The sequence below is a fragment of the Oncorhynchus tshawytscha genome, linkage group LG13 (assembly GCF_018296145.1).
Source record: "Oncorhynchus tshawytscha isolate Ot180627B linkage group LG13, Otsh_v2.0, whole genome shotgun sequence".
NCBI classification, from domain to species: domain Eukaryota; kingdom Metazoa; phylum Chordata; class Actinopteri; order Salmoniformes; family Salmonidae; genus Oncorhynchus; species Oncorhynchus tshawytscha.
In genome coordinates, this window is record NC_056441.1 from 27396161 (window position 1) to 27414537 (window position 18377).

The following is an 18377-nucleotide window of genomic DNA, read 5'->3' on the forward strand; positions in this document are numbered from 1 at the left end:
CAGATGATGAGGTGGACTTGCAGCAGAGTACGACAGGGAGTGAGGGGGGTGACTCATCAGGTGGAACCCCTCCCTCCAAACGCAAGGGCAAGTTCTCCAGCTTCGGGAATATGTTCAAGCCCTGGAAGTGGAGGAAGAAGAAGAGCAGCGAGACCTTTCTGGAAACCTCAATAGGTACCTGCCCTTTAGAAGTAGTCAAATTGATGGATGGATTGTACATCATTGTAAGGACGTGTTGAAGTTGAACGTTGTCTTATATCTTACTGATTCTGAACAAGACTGTGCTAGCCCGATGGGCTGAACCCTAGACGTTACCTTTAAGAGAGCTCAAGTCTTCATGGTCTCAGACAAGGTTACTCATCAAGCCACCTCTGTTACGGGGAAATGAAACCTATTTGTTTACTTTCAGTGTTGGAGAGGAAGATCTCAGTAAGGAGACCTCGTCAGGAGCTGATTGACAGAGGATTGCTGAAAGAACTGCCGGAGAATGGTATGCAGACTAGCGCCCGTGTCCACAAAGCCTGTCAGTAGGAGTGCTGGTCTAGGATCAGGCCTTTTGATTATAATAAAAAAAAGATTATATGGACAGATCCTGGATCAGCACTCCCTACTCGTAGATGCTTTGTGGATACGGGCCCTGATCATAGTGGAGTAGACAAAGGCCTACATAAATACTAGTAGCCTATAATTTATCAACGGGAAACAAAACTAATAGTTGGGTAACACTTTTAAAGAATGCTGAGATGTAGAGAATCTTTGCTGACCTCAAATTCCTTATCAGAATGTATTTCTGTGTGACAGAGGGCAACGACGTGAACCATTCCAAAGGTCCAGTGGTGAAGAATGGCCAGCCAGTACCTATGGATGTTGACCGGGTCTCAGAGACAGGGATCAAGGTGTCCCGGGGGGAGGCAGGCCCAGGGCTCAACCCCACCTGGCTACCCCAGGGAGAGGACCCACGGCGGGGCAGCGTCCCTTCAGACGACCTCCGGAGCAGGAGCCGGGTACCCTCTGACGCCTCGCGCTCCAACCGAGCCCCACTGGACGTAGACTCACACGCCAGGCTATCGGTCATAGATCTGGAGAGACGGAGTAGAGTGCCGTCTGACGTGTCAGAGAGGAGAGGAGGGTCACTACCGAGAGGACCTGCTCCGGAGGAGGGGAGGCAACGGAAAGAGGATAAAGAGGACAAGCGAGAGGAGAGGAGAGATGGGAGAGAGGAGAGGCGAGACGGGAAAGAGGACAAGAGAGAGGAGAGGCGAGACTGGAAAGAGAACAAGAGAGAGGAGAGGCGAGATGGGAAAGAGGACAAGAGAGAGGAGAGGCGAGACGGGAAAGAGGACAAGAGAGAGGAGAGGCGAGACGGTAAAGAGGACAAGAGAGAGGAGAGGCGAGACGGGAAAGAGGACAAGAGAGAGGAGAGGCGAGACGGGAAAGAGGACAAGAGAGAGGAGAGGCGAGACGGGAAAGAGGACAAGAGAGAGGAGAGGCGAGACGGGAAAGAGGACAAGAGAGAGGAGAGGAGTGACGGGAAAGAGGACAAGAGAGAGGAGAGGCGAGACTGGAAAGAGGACAAGAGAGAGGAAAGGAGAAACGGGAAAGAGGACAAGAGAGAGGAGAGGAAAAACGAAAGAGAGGAGAGGAGAGACGGGAAAGAGGACAAGAGAGAGGAGAGGAAAGACTGGAAGGAGGAGAGGAGAGGTCCTCGTGATGAGAGGGAGGAGAGAGAGAACAGGGAAAAGAGAGACTGGCGAGAGGAGAGGGAAAGGAGGGACAGAGATGATCGAGAGAAGAGCAAAGAGGGGGAGAAGGAGGACAAGGAGAAGAGAGGAGAAAAAGATGACAGAAGAGAGGGAAAAGAGAGAAGAGATGATCGTGAGAAAAGAGACGACAGGAGAGATGACCGGGAAAGAAAAGATGACCGGTACAAGATAATTGTTCGTGAAAAGGCAGACGAAAGGAGAGATGATGGGCAACAAAGGGGGGAGGAGAGCGATAGGAGGCGGAGTCCTCCTAGGCCTGCTAAACCAGAGACCCTCTTGAGACCTTTTGAAGAGGGTCGTCCTGTGGTCAGACTTCACTCTGAGATGGAGCTAAGGCAGAGTCTCCAGAAGACCTCCTCAGAGGACCTCCGTAGCAGGGTCCGTCCTGCCTCTGAGGCTTACCGCGGGAGCACCCTGCCCAGGTACATGCCATCTGAGGAGATCAAAGGAGGGGAGACCCGCGGACGAGCAGGTAAGAAACAGCCTGTGGCGTAAAATTCAATGCATTCGCTTGTATGTCTGAAGGTTGCTCTGAAGTTGTTGAAGTTGAACAATTCTTAGTGGAACGAAGCTTTGTTTATGGTGCACTTTGCAAGTGCAATTTGTTACTGTCTGCTAGTTAAGTGTCTAGGAGATTCTGTTTTGTATATCTGGTAACGCTGTGAATCTCCTTGTTCTCAGCCCTGTGAAAGGTGTGAGGACTTGACCAGAATCCGTCTTTAGTTAATCTGTTAAAAAGCTGCTTATTGTCCAACGTTGAGGTGCAGCTTATCTCAGCTCTGTGTTCTATGTGATCAGCACTGTACAGTAACAGTGTGCTTGTTGTGGTTGCCCTTTGAGCCCCGGGATCAGGGGGAATAGAAACTCCTATTGTCCTCCTGACCTCTCCCCCTCTCTCTCTCTGTGTGGGTGTGTGTGTGTGTGTGTGTCCTGTGCCTGTCTGTAGAGTCCACTGGTGTCCGCTTCGCCCCTGTCCACACCCCAGATCCTGACTCCTCCCGTAGAGAGCCGCCTCCTACCAAACAGGCCATGCTCCCTCCTAAGAGCCACCCCACTATCACCACCTCCACGGAGCCTGTCCGGACCTCCACCCCACCCTCCTCCTCTACCTCCCCTGCTGTAGCAGTGGCCAAGCCCGCCAGGACTGTCTCCCTGATCATCAGTGATGACCCTCCTCCCACCCACTCCAAACCTGTCCCCCCTGTACGTTCCAGCCAGGTACCCCCCTCCTCCACCACGGGGGAATCGGCCACTCCTCCCCCCGTACCCCCCCATGCCAAGCAGCCACCTGTACCCCCACCCAAACCCACCAACCGCAACAGCAACCCTGCTCTGCTTGGTGAGTTAACCCTGACCTTTTTCAACCCAAGTGTCTTTTTCAGTGTCATGGTTAGACTTGATGCATACTGAAACGCAGGGTGTTGTTCTATACAGTAACTTGGCCTTTTCTCCTGGATTTGCTCAAATCCTGCGTCCTCTCGTCTTGTCGCTTCCTTTTGAAAAAGGTCAAAGGTAATCGGGAGAGGGAATGTGGATGAAAATGCTCTTGTATGAAATGACCTGCCTTCTCCACTCGCTTCTCATCAGTCAAATTACGTTTACAGGGGTGGATCCCAAAATTTGTGTAAAGTGATAAAACAAATTAAGTTAGTTGTGCAAGACATTTTCAGTAGCATATAATTTCTAAATGTTTGCATAATTTTCTCCAAGAAAACAACAGCTGATTCAAAGGGGGTGTGACAGATTTCAGAACTCTGCCGCAAAGAACTCCGGGTAGGAGACACTTGTGCTTCCTCGCCAAAAGGAGGCTATCGAGGATTGGAGAACCATCTTCCGTTTGCCTATTAGAAAATTGACACACTCCTCAAATCAAATCAAGTCAAATTTATTTATATAGCCCTTTGTACATCAGCTGATATCTCAAAGTGCTGTACAGAAACCCAGCCTAAAACCCCAAACAGCAAGCAATGCAGGTGTAGATGCACGGTGGCTAGGAAAAACTCCATAGAAAGGCCAAAACCTAGGAAGAAACCTAGAGAGGAACCAGGCTATGTGGGGTGGCCAGTCCTCTTCTGGCTGTGCCGGGTGGAGATTATAACAGAACATGGCCAAGATGTTCAAATGTTCATAAATGACCAGCATGGTCGAATAATAGTAAGGCAGAACAGTTGAAACTGGAGCAGCAGCATGGCCAGGTGGACTGGGGACAGCAAGGAGTCCTCATGTCAGGTAGTCCTGGGGCATGGTCCTAGGGCTCAGGTCAGGTCAACCACTCTTCAGTTTCCGGCTCACTGAAAAGGCCCTAGTCTGCATTTTCAGTATACATCAAGACACTTTCCAAAGAGAGGGGCAGGGGGTTTGCCTTTGCTGCGTTTATGCAAGCACAACATACACACACACATTGCCGCACTGGCACTCATCCGACAGGCTGGGAGTGACTCCGGAGCGTCCAGTGCTCTGATTGGCTGCCTCAGTGTTCTGTGTCTTCTTACCCAGCATGCTGCAGCTGCCCTAGGTCGGAGCCCATCCCAACAGTCAATGTAGTAACAGTTGTTGTGACGCAATTAGAACATTCCTATGCCATTCTGAAGGTGTGGTCCTCATAGATGCGTTACTCTATTTCACACTCACTCAGCGGACATCTGCTGAACATAAAGTTGTGTACAGCAGAAATGATAGTTTTCATCATTTGGATCTCCTCTCTGATAGGCTTTCAGAGTCTGTATTCTGTTTTGCTGCTACAGTGACACACTCAGCAAGTCTTAAGTCCTGCAGCTGCTGCTGTTTTCCCTCCATGTCTCCTGGCTAATCCCAGGGGTCAGTGGTTATATCATATACACAGAGTGTACAAAACATTATGGTCACCTGCTCTTTCCATGACATAGACTGACCAGGTGAAAGCTATGATCCCTTATTGATGTCACATGTTAAATCCACTTCAATGAGTGTAAATCAAGGGGAGGAGACGGGTTAAGTAATGATTTTTAAGCCTTGGGACAACTGAGACATGGGTTGTGTGTGTGTACCATTTAGAGGGTGAATGAACAAGACAAAAGATTTAAGTGCCTTTGAACAGGTTATGGAAGTAGGTGCCAGGGGCACTGGTTTGAGTGTGTCAAGAACTGCAATGCTGCAAGGTTTTTCACACTCAACAGTTTCCCGTGTGTATCAAGAATGGTCCGCCACCCTAAGGACATCCAGCCAACTTGACACAACTGTGAGAAGTGTTGGATTCAACATGGGCCAGTGTCCCTGTGGCATGCTTTCGACACTTTGCAGAGCCCAAGCCCCTACGAATTGAGGCTGTTCTGAGGGAAAAGGGGGGTGCAACTCAATATTAGGAAGGTGTTCCTAATGTCTTGTACACTTGGTGTATATAACCCTGTCATTGGTCCTATTGCAAACATCCATTCTCTCTGTTTGAGAACAGTGGTTTGTGTATCATCACAATATGTACATACGATAGGTCTACATCCTCACCAGACAATCATGTGTTTACCTGTCAGCTTTCTATCCTTACAGGCTAAATATTACATTTAGTAAGATATTAGTTTAGATTGTTACCTCAATTACTATCTGCATAGCTGGGCAACAGTGACCAGTTATTCAGTGTCCCGCACCTTCAAGCAGCCTGCTGAAGGCCTTGACCTCTGACCTCCCTCATCTCTGTCAGTGTCCACATTGAACAGGGCCTCCAGGGTCCAAGGTCCCCTTTCTCCTCACTACTGTACCAGCTGGAGAAGGCAGGGGGAGCTGGGCCTGTACCTTTCCCTGCCCACCTACCTCCACCGCCGACGGACTGAACAAGCCTGCTCAGGTACCCTGTCCTGAGGGGCGCAACCCAAGCCTGCCATGCTGTGACGCTGTCCTTCTGAATAACCATAACCGCTCCACAGCACGTTTTGTTGCACACCACCAAGTCTAATGCCTGACCGGTGTCTATAACAACTGAATAATTGTTACCCATTCTGCCCATAGCCCATGGTGTGAAGCACCACCAGCATAGATCGATGGTCCCACACTACTTCATTCATTGCATGTCGGATTGAGTTGTTGCTAAACTAACTTGACTTGGCTGGAATAAAAACAATGCATGGAAGTTAAGATAACTGCCAGGCAGTGTGCCCCAGCTTGTTGGATGACTTCGATTAGAGGTCAAGAGAGACTCCGGAGACGTGTGAAATGACTTCAAAATAATGCATTCGGACTAATAAAATGCTTTTCTGGTTGTTTTCAAATGAATCAGGCTTGAATCCTGCTGTGAATGATTTACATCTAAACCATAGGGTTAGATGTGTACCGTTCTGCTAATGTCCAGGCCTGATATCATCATGCTTTTTAAATATGTTCCATCTAATCATTGGTAAGTCGTGCATTGTGCCTTCATGAAACTAAACAAGTCATGATAATCATTTTAACCAGTTTGCTTAAGTGTGAATGTGATGCCTTTTATATTTCAGATTAGTAACACTTTCTCTTTCAGTTCTGTTTTCTGTGTCTACTGCGTGCGTGTCAGTCCTTGTTTAATGACTAGTATTCATTCTGTTGTGTGTTTTGTTCCATAGCGGAACTCTCTCAGGCTGGCAGTGGTATCATCGTTGTTCCTGCCCCCACCAGGCGCTCTCCTCCCACTCCGCCCAAGAGGATGACACCCGTCACCAAGCACCACTCTGGCGACCCGTCTCCTGAGCCAGAGACCTCGGGCCCCTCTGGTTCTGTCCCTATCCCAGTCCCCATACCTACTGTCTCTGTACCCCCCAGCACAGACCGAGACGACACCAGGGACACCCTCAGAGCAGTAGGGTTCCAACTACCCACCTCTGACCCTGCACCAGCACCCCGACCTCTGTCCCATATACCCACGTCCACTCCCAGCTCCCACCCCCACTTACAGCTCCCCAACCCTGCCTCCGCACCCCTCCCGGTCCCACTCCCCTTCCCTCAGAAGGACCCTCCCAGCCCCACCACAGAGCCGCCCAGCCACCCCCCAGCCTCAGTCCCAGCCATCCCCCTTCACATCCTGATCCAGCGGGCCCTGTGCTCCCCCAGCCCGGCTCAGGCTAACCCAGATGGGTCCCAAAGAGCCCACTCCATGCTGTTTGAGTCCCCCCCAGAGTTCCTCACTGAGGCTGGAGGCCGACGCTCCCTACCCGTCACCATAGAACCCCTCAGACTGTGAGTATACTACTCTATCATACTTCCATAATGTCACAGCATATCTATTAACCACAGTACAAACGGGAACAATATTTACGCTGACCTAAAAACGTGACTCTGATCATTGCAATAGATTAAGACATGTACAGTTGAAGTCAGAAATTTAAATACACCTTAGCCAAATATATTTAAACTCAGTTTTTCACAATTCCTGACATTTAATCCTACAAATTCCCTGTCTTAGGTCAGATAGAATCACAACTTTATTTCAAGAATGTGAAATGTCAGAATAGTAGTAGAGAGAATTATTTATTTCAGCTTTTATTTCTTTCATCACATTCCCAGTGGGTCAGAAATTTACATACACAATTAGTATTCGGGTGGGCATTGCCTTTAAATTGTTTAACTTGGGTAAAACGTTTCAGGTAGCCTTCCACAAGCTTCCCACAATAAGTTGGGTGAATTTTGTCCCATTCCTCCTGACAGAGCTGGTGTAACTGAGTCAGGTTTGTAGGCCTCCTTGCTCGCACATGCTTTTTCAGTTCTGCCCACACATTTTCTATGGGATTGACGTCAGGGCTTTGTGATGGCCACTCCAATACCTTGACTTTGTTGTCCTTAAGCTATTTTGCCACAACTTTGGAAGTTTGCCTGCGGTCATTGTCCATTTGGAAAACCCATTTGCGACCAAGATTTAACTTCCTGACTGATGTCTTGAGATGTTGCTTCAAAATATCCACAATTGTCCTGCCTCATGATGCCATCTATTCTGTGAAGTGCACCAGTCCCTCCTGCAGCACAGCACCCCCACAACATGATGCTGCCACCCCCGTGCTTCACAGTTGGGATGGTGTTCTTCGGCTTGCAAGCCTCCCCCTTTTTCCTCCTAACAAAATGATGGACATTATGGCCAAACAGTTCTATTTGTGTTTCATCAGATCAAAGGACATTTCTCCAAACAGTACAATCTTCATCACCATGCACGGTTGCAAACCGTAGTCTGGCTTTTTTATGGCGGTTTTGGAGCAGTGGCTTCTTCCTTGCTGAGCAGCCTTTCAGGTTATGTCGATATAACTCGACTTGTTTTACTGTGAATATAGATACTTTTGTACCTGTTTCCTCCAGCATCTTCACAAGGTCCTTTGCTGTTGTTCTGGGATTGATTTGCACTTTTCTTACCAAAGTACATTCATCTCTAGGAGACGGAACGCGTCTCCTTCCTCAGCGGTATGACGGCTGCGTGGTCCCATGGTGTTTATACTTGCGTACTATTGTTTGTACATATGAACGTGGTACCTTCAGGCGTTTGGAAATTGCTCCCAAGGATGAACCAGACTTGTGGATGTCTACAATTTTTTTTCTGAAGTCTTGGCTGATTTATTTAGATTTTTTCTGAGTTTGAAGGTAGGCCTTAAAATACATCCACAGGTACACCTCCAATTGACTCAAATGATGTCAATTAGCCTATTAGAAGATTCTAAAGCATGACATAGTTTTCTGGAATTTTCCAAGCTGTTTAAAGGTACAGTCAACTTAGTGTATGTAAACTTCTGACCCACTGGAATTGTGATACAGTGAATTATAACTGAAATACTAAAAAATTACTTGTCAAGCGCAAAGTAGAAGTTCTAACCGACTTGCCAAAACTGTAGTTTGTTAACAAGAAATTTGTGGAGTGGTTGAAAAACGAGTTTTAATGACTCCAACCTAAGTGTATGGAAACTTCCGACTTCAACTGTATATGCATACATCATACCCACTTGATCACTCTCTATTCAACAGTCAGATTCAATGAACATTTGTCCCTCTCTCTCCAGACCTGAGGATGATGACTTTGACATGGAGGAGGAGTTGGAGAAGCTTCACCCCAGAAGGATGCTTCCCCCCAGGCAGCCTGAGCTGGAGCCCAGGAGCAGGAGGGGTCTGGTGGTCGATCCCAGGGTCAGTGTCATCCCAGAGGGCCGGGGGCCCGGAGACAGCAGTGAGGAGGATGAGGAGACAGACTCTGACGGACCCATCCTCTACAGAGATGACGATGAAGACGAGGACGACGATCCACCAAGTAAGTAGATGTGAAGTCTGGTGATAATGCCACGTGTGTCTGGTGTAGATGTTAAGTCTGTTGATAATGCCACATGTGTCTGGTGTCGATGTGAAGTCTGGTGATAATGCCACATGTGTCTGGTGTAGATGTGAAGTCTGGTGATAATGCCACATGTGTCTGGTGTAGATGTGAAGTCTGGTGATAATGCCACATGTGTAGATGTGAAGTCTGGTGATAATGCCACATGTGTCTGGTGTCGATGTGAAGTCTGGTGATAATGCCACATGTGTCGATGTGAAGTCTGGTGATAATGCCACATGTGTCTGGTGTCGATGTGAAGTCTGGTGATAATGCCACATGTCTGGTGTCGATGTGAAGTCTGGTGATAATGCCACATGGGTCTGTTGTAGATACAGTACTATCAAAGAAGGCCCTTTCAATATTAGTAAAAAAGTATCAATAAGGGATATTCCAAATCGGTCTTTCTATTTTCTTCCTTCATTGTATGTATTTTACTACTTGCAGGTAAAGCTAACATGCTGACCGGACACGTCGCGTGACCGAGCGCCGCAAAATACATTTAGAAATCCATGTTATTCAATTACTGCACCCACACTGCTCGCACGCGTCAACGAGCGTCTGCGACGCCAAGGGTTAAAATAGAAGTCATTCCTATTTCTGACGCAGATCGCTCTGAAAGTCCTGCCTCTCCCATCTCCTCATTGGTTTATAGAAGCAGGTACCCACGTGCCATCTCCTCATTGGTTATACCCACGTGGGTGATTGAAAGACTAACTTTGTTGCCGGTTGTCGTGGTAATACTATGAAAGTTTAGATGCGATCACCATATAAGTTCAAAGATGAAAAAGCCTGGAAAGAGGAGAGATGACTAGAAACGATTCCGCTGGCCGTTTTATGTGTGGATTGATTGTCGGAGTAGAGGTCCTTGTGCATCTCAGGTAAAATAACAACTCAATGTTTTATATCCCAGGACAAATTAGCTAGCAACAGCAAGCTAGCTAAATAGGACAAATTAGCTAGCAAGTGCAAGCTAACTAGCTAAATTGCCATAAATGTTTAATGCTTTTTGACCTGTCCCCAAATTAATGTCATTGGTTCAGAGTTCATTTTGATATTTTAACCTGCGTGTCTTGATCGCGTTTGGTGTGGGGGGGGGCCAAAATACATTTATGCACGATGGCGCACGCGCGTTGCCGGTTTGGGTTCCGTGTTAACCCAAATGAGAAGTGTAATCTGAAGTTTACAATTTTCAAATGTGATGTAGAGCGAAAGTATGGTCCCATGTTACTGCAACTGTTTGTCTGCACCACACAGGTGCCTTGGCCAGCCGTGTGACGAGGAAGGACACCCTGGCCCTGAAGCTGGAACGGGAGGGAGGAGAGGGACAAGATGGAGTCGGCTGGCAGAGCAGAGAGCAGTGGGAGGCACTCAAGAACAAGATCGGTACCACGCTCAACAGGTAACTACATCTAGAGATCGCTGTGAGTTGGGGAGGGGGGTGTTCCCCTACCCTAAATGTGTGTGTGTTGTGTGTTTCTCTAATCAGGAGGTTGAGTCAGAGACCCACAGCAGAGGAGTTGGAGCAGAGAAACATCCTTCCAGGTAACTCTCTTTCCCTCTTTCTCTGTCACTTCTATTTTTTCAGTCAATATCAACTTCATGGTTCATCTCCCCTCGCAGTTGGTTTAATGTCCTTCACCTCTAGATAGATAAGCATCTCTGGTTTTACTAGTGACCCAAAACGATCTATTACGATACATCAGTCTGTCTGCCCTATAGATGCCCCCTTGTGGTCTGTAAGAGTACTTACATAAAATAAAAGCGATGATTTGATTCATGGTGCATTTTGACCATTGCTCTTGTTTGTTCTTGAGTTTAGCATTGGCACCAAAATGGTAGTGCCAACACCTTTTAGAATTTGATATATTGTCCAAAACGTATTTTCACTCATGTAGCCTACAGGTAAAGTTTTTCACGTTTGTCTTCTGGTTATCTTTAGACTCTGAAAGCACTACTTAAAAGCGTTGTCCTTAGACAGCTCTGTAAAAGGACTACATAATGTTCAGACTGCAGTGTATCTAAGACAATGCACTTCCTTGTCCCAGAGGGTAAAGACTGATTAAAACGACTCCCGTTACTCCTGTGAAGACGCCAGGAGAAGCTCAGGGCCCGGAGTGCTGGTCTAGGATCAGGTCCCCCCCTGACCATATAATCATATTCATTATGATCTAAAAAGAAAAAACGGATTCTAGATCAGCACTCCTATTCTGATACGCTTAGTGAATATGGGCCCTGGTCCAGTCTACCATTTTCTCCCTCTCTGACTACCATTTTCTCCCTCTCTGACTATGCATGTTTTTGTTCTGTCTCTGATGGGATGGAATGTCTTGTTTTATTGTAGCCAGGAACGAAGCTGATATCAGGGCAGAGCGGAGCGAGATCAAACGCAGACTCACCAGAAAGGTTAGCCTGACTCACTCTCACACACACACACACACACCTAACACACACACAAACACTGCAGAATTGAAACACATTTAGATACAGTACACCAACGTGCATACACACACACCGGTGACAAAGCCATCGTACACGGATATAGAAATAAAACACTCAAATGTAACTAACCAGAGTTTATCATTTTAGTTGGACAGTAGTCACTCAGTGTGTTTTCTCTCTACCTCCCCCCAGCTGTCCCAGAGGCCCACCATAGCAGAGCTTCAGGCCAGGAAGATCCTGCGTTTCCATGAGTACGTAGAGTGTACCACGACTCAAGACTACGACCGCCGTGCAGACAAACCTTGGACTAAGCTCACTCCCTCCGACAAGGTGAGTCGCAGTTAAGCGAATAACTAAATACATTGTAGATTGTAAAAGATTGGTCAAAAATGGCAAGAGTGCTCTTCAACTATAGTATAGTGATACATCTTTAACATCTTTGTACCTTTATACTAGGAAGTCCTGAGGTTCTTTACTTAACCATTTCAGCAGGGTTTGGAATTCCAGACGAAGTGGGAAGTTTATATACACCTTAGTCAAATACATTTGAACTCAGTTTTTCACAATTCCTGACAATAAATCCTAGTAAAGATTCCCTGTCTTTGGTCAGTTAGGATCACCACTTTATTTGAGGAATGTGAAATATCAGAATAATAGTGGAGTGATTTTATTTCAGCTTTTATTTTTTTCATCACATTCCCAGTGGGTCTGAAGTTTACATACACTCAATTAGTATTTGGTAGCATTGCCTTCAAATTGTTTAAGGTGGGTCAAACGTATTGGATCGCGTTCCATAAGCTTCCCACAATAAGTTGGGTGAATTTTGGCCCATTCCTCCTGACAGAGCTGGTGTAACTGAGCCAGATTTCTATGCCTCTTTGCTCGCACACGTTTTTCAGTTCTGCCCACACATTTTCTATAGGCTTGATGTCAGGGCTTTGTGATGGCCACTCCAATACCTTGACTGTGTTGTCCTTAAGCCATTTTGCCACAATTTTGTAAGTATGCTTGGGGTCATTGTCCATTTGGAAGATGACGGCCAAGCTTTAACTTCCTGACTGATGTCTTGAGATGTTGCTTCAATATATCCATGTAATTGTCCTGCCTCATGATGCCATCTATTTTGTGAAGTGCACCAGTCCCTCCTGCAGCAAAGCACCCCCACAACCTGATGCTGCCACCCCCGTGCTTCACGGTTGGGGTGGTGTTCTTCGGCTTGCAAGCATCCCCCTTTTTCCTCCAAACATAACGATGGTCGTTATGGCCTAACTGTTCTATTTTTGTTTCATCAGACCAGAGGACATTTCTCCAAACAGTACGATCTTTGTCCCCATGTGCTGTTGCAAACCGTAGTCTGGCTTTTTTATGGCGGTTTTGGAGCAGTGGCTTCTTCCTTGCTGAGCAGCCTTTCAGGTTATGTCGATATAAACCGACTTGTTTTACTGTGAATATAGATACTTTTGTACCTGTTTCCTCCAGCATCTTCACAACGTCCTTTGCTGTTGTTCTGGGATTGATTTGCACTTTTCTTACCAAAGTACATTCATCTCTAGGAGACGGAACGCGTCTCCTTCCTCAGCGGTATGACGGCTGCATGGTCCCATGGTGTTTATACTTACGTACTATTGTTTGTACAGATGAACGTGGTACTTCAGGTATTTGGAAATTGCTCACAAGGATGAACCAGACTTGTGGAGTTCTTCAATTTTTTTTCTAATGTCTTGGCTGATTTATTTTGATTTTCCTATGATGTCAGAGGCACTGAGTTTGAAGGTAGGCTTTGAAATACATCTACAGGTACACCTCCAACTCAAAAGAAGTCAATTAGCCTATCAGAAGTTTCTAAAGCCATAACATAATTTTCTGGAATCTTCCAAGCTGTTTAAAGGTACAGTCAACTTAGTGTATGTGAACTTCTGACCAAGTGAAATAATCTGTCTGTAAAACTATTGTTGTAAAAATGACTTGTCCTGCTCAAAGTAGATGTTCTAACCGACTTGCCAAAACGATAGTTTGTTCACAAGAAATTTGTGGAGTGGTTGAAAAACTAGTTTTAATGACTTCAACCTAAGTGTATGTAAACTTCTGACTTCAACTGTATACCGTGTCAAACCAAAATCCCAGGAATGCAATATAACCGCTGCTTAATGGCTTTGTTGAGTTGTCCCCAGAGTATACCAGTTAAGCTAGGAGAAGAGGTTGAAACACAAATTATTGCATACTTTCTGCTGTTCAGAGGTTTAAAATCCCTGAGGAAAAAAGTAGTTTGACCATTTCTTTGATTAAAACTGAGGTCTTAAATCATTTGCTGTTTTGTTTTTTTAAATTTGCAGGACTTTTATTGACAAGTTAAAATCTTCAGAGGTTGATATTTATGAGTTTTGAGGTGCCAGTATTTGGATATGGGGCAGTGTGCCATCGCAAATATGTCTGACAGCTGGAGAGAACATACTCTGTGGCTCCATTTTCATTTTATTCATATCCAAAAAAGACTGATTCTGAACTATAGGCACTGATCTATTGATCTGTTTCTGTACTGTACATTACTAACGAGTACACCTGCTCCAGGATGTTGCTGTATGACTCAGGTGTTATGTGATGCACTGTACAATCTTTGCTCTCTATTCTATTCAATCTAGGCTGCCATCCGCAAGGAACTGAACGAGTTCAAGAGCTCTGAGATGGAGGTTCACGAAGAGAGCAGGATCTATACCAGGTTAGTGTCCTATCCATTACCAATATTTATTTTATTTACTCATACCCTGATCCGGGACCCCAAACGAACCAAGGTTTCTCTAAAACTCAAACTGTGGTTGAGATTTTGCAAGTTGAAACCTTAGATCTTCTTAGCCAGTGCACATTATGACTTTTCTCTGTCCCCACTCCTCAGATTCCATCGGCCTTAGCTGTGCTCCCTGGCCCGGCTGCAGAGCAAGCACTTAAATGCAATACTGAGCCGGGGGGTTGCAGGACTGCAATACGGAGCACACAGACCCCTGGTGACTGCAATTTCCACAGCCCCCTGTCCTGGCACAAGCCTGTTCCTCTCCTGTAAGGAACACTGTTGATGGCTACATCTGAAACCATGGACTAGAGGTGTATAGCCTGTCTAAACATGGACTAAGAGGTATATAGCCTGTCTAAACATGTACTAGAGGTGTATAGCCTGTCTAACCATGGACAAGAGGTATAGCCTGTCTGTAACCATGGACTATGGATGTGGCCCCTCAGTCTATCCAGTCATTGTTAAAATCACAGACTAGAAGTGTGGCCTATAGATAAACGACTTGCATCTAAAACCATGGACTAGGGATTTGGCCTCTTGGTCAAACCACTTACTGTTTAAACCATGGACTAGAGGTGACCTCCATCGGTCCAACCCCTTGCATATGAATCCATGGGACTACTGGTACTACTGTACTCCAGCGTTGATCTGCCTGACCAGACAACCCCACAGGGAGAGCTGGAGAAGAACTAGCTGGAAGAGGTTTAGTGGTTTAGGCCTATTTCAGCTGCCATTTTGTAGATTCCCTGTGCCAACACTGACTATCAGAATAGGAAGGACAAGAGGGACAGACGGCGATTGTGACAAAGGATGTCCTGTTTTGTTCCTCATATCACCTCCATTCTCTGTCGTTCCCTAAAGCAAGAATGTTCCCAAGAGGCCTTTACTGTACCTGGTTTTTAGAGTTCCTTCAACACTTTGCCCTATTTTTAATTGAGAACAGAAAATAATTGTATACGTACTGATTGTTGATCATGACGATGGTTAACATTAGTACACGGTAGTATTAATGATTTAATGTTCAACTAAATGTGATACAGAACTTTGTTAGACTACATGACGCTGGTGAAACCCTCAAACGTGTGTTTATGGGTACCCAATGGTACCGCCCTTATCTCTAATGGGACAATACATGGAGTGGTACGGAAACTGTACGGAGTAAATGTGAAATGGCTATAGCTAGCCTACATGTCGGTGATGGGTTTAGTTGTCCAACCACAAGACATTAGTTAAATTGAAACCCAAATGTAGTGTCTACTAGTCAGCTATCTCGCTGTGTTACATAGACCTTATTCAGCATCGCTCCATTGTCCCCATACACAATGATGTGCATTTTAACTGCGCTCTGTTGATTTATCTAAGTGATTTTGTGACAGCCCATAATATAAGCTGACTAATCGTTTGTTCAGCGTAGTAATAAGGAACCATATTGTTAAAATGGACATTTAAAGTAAAAAAAAGAGAAAAAAAAGGAAGTTGTACAATTTGAAACGTTAGAACTAATATAATTTAAGACACAACCTAAAGCTTTACGTACACTATAATTATTTACCGGTTGATTTTGAAAGACTGCGGCAGGAACATGGATATATTTTTACTTCACATTGTTACTTTGTGTATGTAGGTCATTGGTTGGCCTCAGCTGTATAGACTTATCCTGTAGATTGATTTAATTGACTTTATATTATGTCTTCCTAATGTTAAAACAAATTTGTTTTTAAATGTAATTAAAGCGTTACAACAGTGCTATTTTCTAATAATGTTACAGAAGTTGGTACCGAAACAGGGTTCCCTTATTTTACAGATGTTTTTTTTTTTATAAAGAGATCTTTAAAATGATTTGCAAACCTACTGTATAAATGAATGGTCAACTCTCACTCAAATTAAAATAAATGGTTTATCATCCTAAAGAATGTTGTCAACTTGTCATTATCCCAACCACTTGCCTTTTGAAATATACTCCAGGTGAGGGCAGTATTATACTGTACAAGATCTATTGTTTGGCTGCATCTTCAAACTCTTCTGGTTGGAAATGTCAGGGAAACGTTGTGTGTTTTGGGTCAACAATAGCCAACAAACTATTATGAACCTTCACTATCGTCATACATGCAGATGAAACGTGTAGCCTAACTCTGGTAATAGAGTGTTCTTGTATTCTTCTTCAACTGTTGATACAGGGGATAAACAGCCTTCCTTGATCAGACTTGTTATATCATACTGCACATCAAACCCCAAGTTAAATCGGGTCCTATTTGCTCCTCTTTACAGCCTTTGAAATGCTAATTATCAAGCCACGTAAGAGAGGTGTTCATTGTGCCCACTCGACCTCATGTTAGTTCTTCTAAGCCAATTAGCTGTAGAATATTGTTATGCAAGTTTTTTAGCAAAGTGAATATCTAATACTCTTCCACTCTTTCTTTCTTTATTGCCTTTCATCTTTGATGTATTCTGTTTTTTATTGTTCCATTTTTTTCTTTCATTGAGTCCTTGGACTATCAATTGTGAACAATGTGTTCCACCCACAATAGCCATCAGTGGGTCCTCTCCTTACCGATACCAACGTCATTCAGAACAGCTGCACCATCGAGAGCATCTTGACTGGCTGCATCACTGCTTGCTAAGGCAAATACACCACCCTCGATCGCATGGTGCTACAGAGGGTGGTGTGGGTGGCACAGTACAGCACTGGGTCCAAGCTCTCTGCCATCCAGGACCTCTATCAGCCGGTGTCAGAGGAGGGCCCGGAAAATGAACGAAGACTTCACCCACTCAAGCCGTAGACTGTTCACTCTGCTACCATCCGGGCAAACGGTACTGGACCATCTGCTCTTGGACCGGTTCTACCCCCAAGCCATAAGACTGCTAAATACTCTGGGTATACATTTAGTGAACTCTCTTGCACGGACTCTATGCCCACTTTAAACGTGTTGGCTGACAATGTCACAAATGATGCGTGCGCATCTGATGCCTGTGGTGGTATGATTCGGATTGGTCAGATACTTGGTAACATTGGTAAGAAGCTGCCATGTGGGGAATCGTAGTTGGCTCGTACCATATCTTGACTCTTGTCATGTCTATGCTAATAAGACAAACATTTACTAGCTAACCAACAGCTGTAACTATGTACAGTATGAGACAAGTGCTCATTGTGCAAATGTAATTGTTTTCAATAAACATTTGGAAAGGAAATATATTTTACATGTTGTCAACAATCTAAGCCAACCCCATAGTTGTGCATTAATCAGATTTGTTGCAACCAATAAAAATGTACTTCTTTGGCCTGAATGAAAAGCCCTGTCTGGAGAGCCAGGCACAGCTCAACACCCATCGAACACCATCCCTACTGTCAAGCATGGTTGTGGCAACATCTTGCTATGTGGATACCTTGAATGGAGCCAAATTAATGCAGCCAAATACAGGGAAATCCTTGAACCTACCTGCTTCAGAGTGCAAACAATCTTAGACTGATGCGAAGATTTACGTTCCAACAGGACAATGACCTCAAGCCAAAGCAACACTGGAATGGCTTCAGAACAAGAATTTGAAAGTCCTTGTGTGGCCCACACTTGAATCCCATTTCAAATCTGTGGAAAAACTTGAAGATTAATGTTCACTGCTGCTCCCCATCTAACTTAACAGAGCTTGATAAACTCTGCAGGGGGGAATGGGAGAAAATCCACATGTGCAAAGCTGATGAAGACTCAAAGCTGTAATTGCCGGCAAAAGTATTTCTGTAGTTCATTTTCAGTAAATGAATGTGTAAAAATGTTTGTTTTTTTAAATAAAAAGTTTCACTTCGTCATTATGGGGTATTGTGTGTAGATGTAAAAAATATATATTTTATATATTTTGAATTCAGGCTGTAACAACAAAATGTGGGGAAAAAGCCAAGGGTATGAATTGTATCTGAAGGCACTGTGTACACCCACACACTACACCGACACTCACAACCCCCCCACACACACACACACACACACACACACACACACACACACACAGCGCGCATGCTGCCAACACATGTTCACATTCATCATATACTGCTCCTATTCTGTACTTTTTTCTTATCTATCCTATTGCCTAGTCAATTACGAAGGATACACTGCTTTCT

General features: G+C 45.1%; 2 protein-coding genes across 2 annotated transcripts in view; both read left to right on the forward strand.

The window, feature by feature from the left end:
• LOC121839051 (phosphatase and actin regulator 4B-like) overlaps positions 1-1316 on the forward strand; it is a gene marked incomplete at its 3' end in the record, with an annotated part of 46507 nt that extends 45191 nt beyond the window's left edge. The window contains exons 4-6 of the mRNA XM_042295493.1: positions 4-174; positions 410-490; positions 802-1316. Coding sequence (XP_042151427.1) covers positions 4-174; positions 410-490; positions 802-1316 — 767 coding nt within the window. The remainder of the gene's footprint in view (positions 1-3; positions 175-409; positions 491-801) is intronic.
• A 437-nt stretch (positions 1317-1753) lies between these two features.
• Positions 1754-16179, forward strand: LOC112265997 (phosphatase and actin regulator 4A). The gene is made up of 11 exons (XM_024443504.2): positions 1754-2235; positions 2710-3102; positions 5437-5580; positions 6329-6938; positions 8738-8982; positions 10300-10444; positions 10532-10587; positions 11387-11448; positions 11677-11814; positions 14124-14200; positions 14375-16179. The coding sequence occupies exons 1-11, from the start codon at positions 2088-2090 to the stop codon at positions 14388-14390; spliced, it is 2034 nt and encodes a 677-aa protein (XP_024299272.2). The 5' UTR covers positions 1754-2087; the 3' UTR covers positions 14391-16179.
• Positions 16180-18377: the final 2198 nt, after the last annotated feature.